We start from the raw sequence: 7,094 nt of genomic DNA, 5'->3' as shown, positions 1-7,094 counted from the left end.
TCTTGCTGAATGCAGCAGTGTAATTTGTAACAGGTGCAAGGCTGCCTAGACTAAGAGAAGACAATGGGACTACTGACTGGAGCGTAAAGTGTAACTTTCTTACCTGACATTCCACCTGATGAAGACGTCAATTACAGGAGCCAATCAACTACATGAGAACTGTGTTTTATGGAACATTCTAGTAAGGTACGTGGAGAATTATTGGACAGAGATAATGATGCACCAAAAATGATCCAATGGGGAATTAAGGGCTAGCTCGACAGTTTTGATATAACCGCATAACCTGAGAAGAAATCAGCCATTACCGGACATTCCACTCGAAGCTATACCTTGCCATTTGAGACTTCGTCGTTTATTCTTCTGATACTTTAACCATCCTCAGCCCATTCCTTACCTGATGCTTACTTCTCCTCCTTATGAGGGAAAAGCCTCGACTGATGTCCGGAGGACGAAGACTGATGCTGATTGCTGATTCGTTGGAGGGGTACCTATCTGATGAAAATTGTAATTGTCTGTTTGCCTTTTCTTTCTAGGTACCAACTGCTCTTTTGATAGAGGCCATAGTTAGATGTTTTCTAAATTTGTGTTTGCTAAATTGCTTTGCATGAAGCCCAACATGCTGATGCTAATTCGAGGTTAGTTAAGGTGTTCACCAAAATCTGATGCAAATAGACAAATGACTGAATCCTAGCTTTATTGAATCACGTATCTTTGCAACTTGCTAAACTGTTTCTTACTAATGACATGTTAATGCTGGACGTATATGCTCTATACTTTGATTAATTGTGTTTTAATTACAAGTTTGAAGAGTTACTAATGAGATTGATTGCTAATGAGATTAACGGAGATGATATTAGATTGTAACAAATAGGGAAATAAATATTCTAACTCTTAACTAAATCAGTGTGGTTATTCATGTCTGAAAGGTCATAGTGTGTTCGCTTTATTGATTTATATTAAATGTTATTGATTATCTAGTTGATTAGTTACTAAGAGATTGATTGGGTTACTGAGATATTGATTGTGATGCCAGAAAGATACCTCGTACTGGGAAGTCTCCGAGCGTGGTCAAAAGGTTCAACGGCCTAGGCGTGTCTCCTTGTAAGTTTACTTTTCAAGGTTCTGAAGCTCTATCAATAGATATTGTGTTTCATTACACAATTATTTCCTGACATTAATTTTGTGGGAATGTTTTCAACTGGACATTGTCTGGAAGGCACTTCTGTTTACAGATGTGATGTGCATCCTGTATTTATGTTGTACAGACTGTTTTTTTTGTAGGTACATACATGATAACCCGAGGGGTGGGATACTCATTTCGAATTAATTGAAGTGTTAGGGCGCTTTTTCTTAAGAGCTGTTTGAATAAAATCTGACAGTAACCACAAAATATGGAAAAATATGTTGTCAAATGCATCTTTTGCCCAAGTTAAAATGAAAATATTCATGCGAGACCAGTCACAAACAAACCTGGAGAGGGTAAATGAGCCTCATTTTGAGCAGGGGAGATGGCATTATAAACTTTGTCATGGTTGCTATGGAATTACCGTTCTGTCCTGGTATCATTTCAGGATTTTAATAGAAGTTATTAATATAAAAATGAACAACAAATCAGTTGTACAAACGCAGATCGTAAATATGAAATGTTAAAAACTCGAAAGCCTTGCTAGATGCGGTCTTTCGGAAAATATCACGCCCATTTCTCCTTCAACCCTCTCTCATCTCTCTTGGTGAGAAACTGGTCCACTTAAGCAATAGAAAAACAGAACGTGTCCTCTCGGTATCCCTAAGACGTCACGTCAGCTCTGCCGTTTCGTATTTCGCCGTTCAGAGCCGGTGCAGTGCCCCCTTGCTAGTTTTCATTAGCGCGGTACCATATACACTCTACTTTGGAAGAGGTTTTGGTGCTGATGAATTGGACTGTTGAAATTAGCCGTTCAGTAAAAAAAAAAAAAGTGTTTTTTGTGTGGACGGAGGGAGGGGTGTTGCAGGGGGCAGTGTTATGCGATATAATGCGGCTCGGTAAAATACATTTAAAGGCTGGAAGGGTTACACCCCCGTTATCCCGTTTTCCCCCTAAAGTGATTTATGATGATGTATAGCGGTTCAGCTTCTCCGAAACGTCATCCCCCGCCCTCCCTCGGTGTGGGGAAGGAGGCGCTGTTTGCTGAGCTGCTAAATTCTTTGAGAAGTTTTCCTCTGGTATCCAGCGGTAGTCGCAAACGCGCTGGGCTCTAGGAGCTGAGGGTATCCTGAATACTTCTGGGACAAGATCCAGAGCGGAGGGAGGACTAAGTCAAAGAAAGCGAAGAATAAAAGCGTGTTAGCGGAGACGAGAGGAACATTCCGCAGCCGCCTCGGTGCCCGGACTCTCCTCGGTCTGGGAAATATATTAATTCCGGCGCCTTGGTCACACAAAGGAGCAAAGGGGCGACGGGGAATAAGAAGACGGACGATGGGCTGCGAGAAAAGGCACATTTAAAAACAGCTGACTTTCCAGAGGAGAGGAAATGGGAGTCTAACTGATAGCAAAACTCGTCGGAGTGAAGGTAAACAGAGTGTTACAGAAAAGTCATGGTACATGTTTATCATGTTCCCCACATGGTAGGATGGCAACGTGTCCGTACAGTGGAACGGCTACGTTTATATTATAGAGAAGTAGTGGCAAAAATGTGTACTGGGATAAATCATGGAGAGGTGAAATCGAGTCCTGGCTTCACGGCTTGTTCATGTGGTGTGATCCTGGCCAACACTCTTTGTCTCCAGTACCCTTTTCTGTCAAAACAGGGAGGGCATTCACACAGGTTATCCATCCCACCTGCCCATGATTTTACTTGCTCTATAAAACAAATCACTTATATTGTGCTAAAACATGTCATAGTTTATTATTCTTTGATGCATGTGTGTGGATTTTAAGACCCTTGCCTTGCCATAAAGTTAAACTATTTTAAAAATGTGTACGGCTTTGCAGGATTCGGGACTCGGGAGTATAATATACTGAAAAAATGTTTAGTCTATGTATGATGTCATTTAAAAAAAAAAAAAACTCTGCCGCGTGTTCATCATGATGTACATGTTGGGAGGAGACGTGCTCTAATGATTTAATTGATGACGTTAAGATCTACAGGACTGGGTTTTAAATCCCAGCTGCCGCACTAAGTAAAAATGGCTTGATCCTGGCCAAATCACAGTGTATTGCCGGGCCTCACTTGGTTCGACTGCCAAGATTACGAGCGCGTAGAAACTGGCTACAAACTAGGTTTGGCGCCATCCAAAATAACTAGACACTTTCTGTTTAGCCTTGGAGCACCTGCGAGGTGTTTTTGGCTGTGCTTTCTATGATATCCTTACACTTGTTTTTGAAAACATTAATTCTTTTATTGCTAAAACCCTAATTGTTTCGTAATTTGGATAGTGTAAAACGTTCTGATTTTGTGTTGTTACTGTTTGCTGATAACATTTTGACAACTTTTTCTGAGTATAATGCACATTAGAATGTCAACTTCCCTGCTTCCCTCTAGATACCCATTATCTGTCTTTTCTTTATCTCCAGTGACTTACATCATGAACTGGGTGATGTTATTCAACCTGGCTGTGCTGCTGGCCGCTTGGGCGGTGTGTGGATCAGAGAGGGTGGATGGGCAAACCGACAGAAGGAGCCATGAACTCCGGAAACAGCCCTCTGGCCCATCTCAAAGGGACAGAAGAACAGGGCCTACTCTGAGGAGGTTACGGTCACCCCAGCCGCCTCACAGACAGGAACACCACTCTACATTAAATCAAGAACTTCCAGTCACTGGGAGGAGAAAAGTTCTGGTACGACGCAGGAATCCTCAGCCCACTTCACGGCCAGCTGATACAATGGTGCATGTGGGTAGTCTCAGGGTCCAAAACAGCCAGGTGCAAAAGCCAGCTGTACAGACGTCACAGCTGCTAAAGGATGACAGCACAGCAGCACGATCCAGAATGGTACGCTTTCCTTCCGGGTCAAGCTCCCCTAACATCCTCGCCAGTTTTGCAGGTAAAAATAGAGTTTGGATTATCTCTGCCCCTCATGCCTCCGATGGCTATTATCGCCTCATGATGACCCTTCTCAAAGACGACGTATACTGCGAACTGGCTGAGAGGCACATCCAGCAGATTGTGCTGTTCCATCAAGAAGGTGAGGAAGGTGGGAAAGTAAGGCGGATCACCAATGAGGGAAAGATCTTGGAGCAGCCACTAGATCCAAGTTTTATCCCAAAACTTATGAGCTCCTTCAAGCTCGAAAAGGGCAAGTTTGGCATGGTGCTCCTGAAAAAGACTCTGCAAGTAGAAGAAAAGTACCCCTATCCAGTGAGGCTGGAAGCCCTCTATGAGGTGGTTGACCAAAGCCCAATAAGAAAGATAGAGAAGCTCAGGCAAAAAGGGTTTGTACAAAAATGCAAGGCAGCTGGAGTAGAAGGACAGGTGAGTGAAGATGGAGGCACCCAACCTGGAAAACCCACACAGAGCAGCGATATTACAAAGGTTCCTTTTAAGAAGGAAGAGGCCAGAAAGAATCATAATGTTCAACCAACACGAGAAGTTCAGGTAAAGACTACAAGAAAGTTAGTTACAACGGCTCCTCCCCCACCACCACCCACCACCAGGGCAACAACAGTTCCTACAACCCTTCCTCCGGTGACCACCACAACTACTAGGGCTACAACCAGAGTAGTAACCATTGCAACAAGACCTCCAGCAACCACAACCACAACAGCACCACCCACCACTCAGCGCGTTTGGACCACAAAGGCGCACAGCACATTTGAAATTCAGAGGCTTCCCACAACTGCGGAGGTTACAACCAGAGGAATAACCACAGACAGCTCCTATACTTCAGTAAGGACGAACAAGCGCAAAGAAAGACAGCATGCAGCAATACCAAACAAACCAAGAAAAGAATCTAGTTATGGTACCTACACACACTCTCCTACTGTCCCAACCACAACAGCGTACCTTTACACCAAAGCAACCTCATTCCAGTTTGTGGATAACCGGACAGATAAAAAGACTGGCAGTGCCAGAGACTCACGACCGGTTCCCAGTCAGCCCAAGCTGCCCAAGCCCAAGGCACCAAAGAAAAAGGCAACTGAAAAAATACTATCCAATGAATATGACGATAAATATAACACAGGGAAACCCACAGCCAAGTTGGAAGAGGAAGTTAATGTGCCAAATGTCCCGCCCAAAAAGGCAAAAGAGCAGAAAAAGCTGGAGAAATCAGACAAGGCTGAAAAAAAGAAAAAGAAACTCGAAAAACAAGAGAAACTCACAAGAAACGAAAAGGTTGCCAAAAAAGAAAAAGCTGAAAAGAAGGCCAAACCAGAGAAAGATCGCAGCAAGAAAAACAAAAAGCCAAACAAAAGCGAGAATGAGGAATTTATAAAACCTGCAGTTAAACCCTTTGTCCAAAATCCCAAAAGATCACTGGCAACATTCCTAGATTATTTTGAAGGCAAAAGAAGGCTGCTGGTTAGTATGATTTTTTAAATTGTTTTAGTATGTGTTGATGTTTATAGTCAAGTATCACTTAAAAAATACATTAAAACCTGAACTTCTAATTAATAACATACACATTTTTGGCAGTGTTCTTCCACACTGAAAAAATGAACAGGGAAGAGTCCTGAATAATTCAAAACGGGCCTTTTATTCTCTGATTTGTTTGTAAATCTGATTTAGGAAACTATGGGCCTGATTATGACTTCGGCGGAGGGGATTACTCTGTCCCAAATGTGACGGATATCCCACCCTCCGAATTACGAGTCCATTATATCCTATGGAACTCTTAATACGGCGGGCGGGATACCCGTCACATTTGGAACGGAGTAACCCCCTCCAACGAAGTCGTAATCAGGCCATATATAATGCCAGGAGTGGCACCCTTCTTCTGAGCAAATAGGCATACTCTAAGGAAAACAGTGTAGGGAATCGTTTGTTATGGTGGTCACAAATGTGCAAAACACTCACGTTTGGTGTCACCACTGGAACGTTTATAGGCAGCACTAAAACATCAAACTGATATTTACCAGGAGGTTGGATTGCTAGAAAGGCTCACAGAGAGTTCTAGGTTTTAGTGGAACTGATGAATGTAAACATTGTTACTTGAGCTTCTAAAGGAAGGGATTCCAATAGATGACGTCCTATAATTAAAATATTGTAACTAAATATATTCCTCCTATACAAACTGCTTAGCACTTTGTTGAGATTCCGGTACTCCATGGAACTCACAGCTGGATTTCATAAATCAGCATCAGGCTATTTCTGTCTGAGGGGTGTATGTCCCCTTACACTACCGAATCTCAGTCCATGCCTGATGATGTAATTTGAGTACAATGTTGATGTGCCTCAACTGGCCAGTGACCTTTCTGCCTCGTCCTCACACCACCCACATGGGTATAACAGGCTATCTTGTGAGGCAGAAGGGCCACATAATCCATCGAAGAAATAATATTTCCCTGTACAATAATCCAGCAATATGTAATCCTTTGCTTGGAATACTTGATGTAAAAGAATGGGCCTTCCTGGTTGAAGTCAAAGGTGAATGCTAATGGCTAACAGCTATGCACGGTGTGCAGGATATACCTATGCATACTCAGCAGACTTTTGGGTGTTTTTTGAAAGTGAGTTCTAAGCAGGGGTTTCTCCTCCATAGTGACATAAGAGTTTTGTGGCCCCGCCAGCAGCGGCAGCTGCAATCCTTTTCCCAAAAAACAATCAAAAACTGTATTAATGATTGTTTTTTGGGGAAAGAGGCAGGGCCACGTAGTGACGTGCCCTGGGGTAGAGTGCTCAGCGCCAAACACACATGCGCAGTAGGCTGTCTCCATCCCGGCAACACAGTTGGAGAGAGCCTGCACAGGCTCTCGGCCAATCCTGACACTGCTTTAAGCAGCATCTGGATTGGCGCACTTCTGGCTGGGAGCCTGTGCCTGCCTGCCTAGTTTAGATGTGGTGAGTTAGGGCTCACAAAGCACCCTGGAGATGCTAGTCCACACAGTTTATGAAGAATATTCACTCCTTTGATGATTCTGAGTAACCTTCTATAAAGTGCTTCAGGATCAGGCACACTT

General features: G+C 43.3%; 1 protein-coding gene across 1 annotated transcript in view; it reads left to right on the top strand.

Annotated features, from left to right (window-relative positions):
- Nucleotides 1-2,153: 2,153 nt before the first annotated feature.
- CCDC80 (coiled-coil domain containing 80) overlaps nucleotides 2,154-7,094 on the top strand; it is a 223,349-nt gene continuing 218,408 nt past the window's right edge. Inside the window, exons 1-2 of the mRNA XM_069204179.1 lie at nucleotides 2,154-2,549; nucleotides 3,554-5,496. Coding sequence (XP_069060280.1) covers nucleotides 3,565-5,496 — 1,932 coding nt within the window. The 5' untranslated portion in view covers nucleotides 2,154-2,549; nucleotides 3,554-3,564. The remainder of the gene's footprint in view (nucleotides 2,550-3,553; nucleotides 5,497-7,094) is intronic.

Source organism: Pleurodeles waltl, chromosome 8, assembly GCF_031143425.1.
Source record: "Pleurodeles waltl isolate 20211129_DDA chromosome 8, aPleWal1.hap1.20221129, whole genome shotgun sequence".
NCBI lineage: Eukaryota > Metazoa > Chordata > Amphibia > Caudata > Salamandridae > Pleurodeles > Pleurodeles waltl.
The sequence above is the reverse complement of the archived record's forward strand: the minus strand, read 5'-3'. Positions and strand labels throughout refer to the sequence as shown.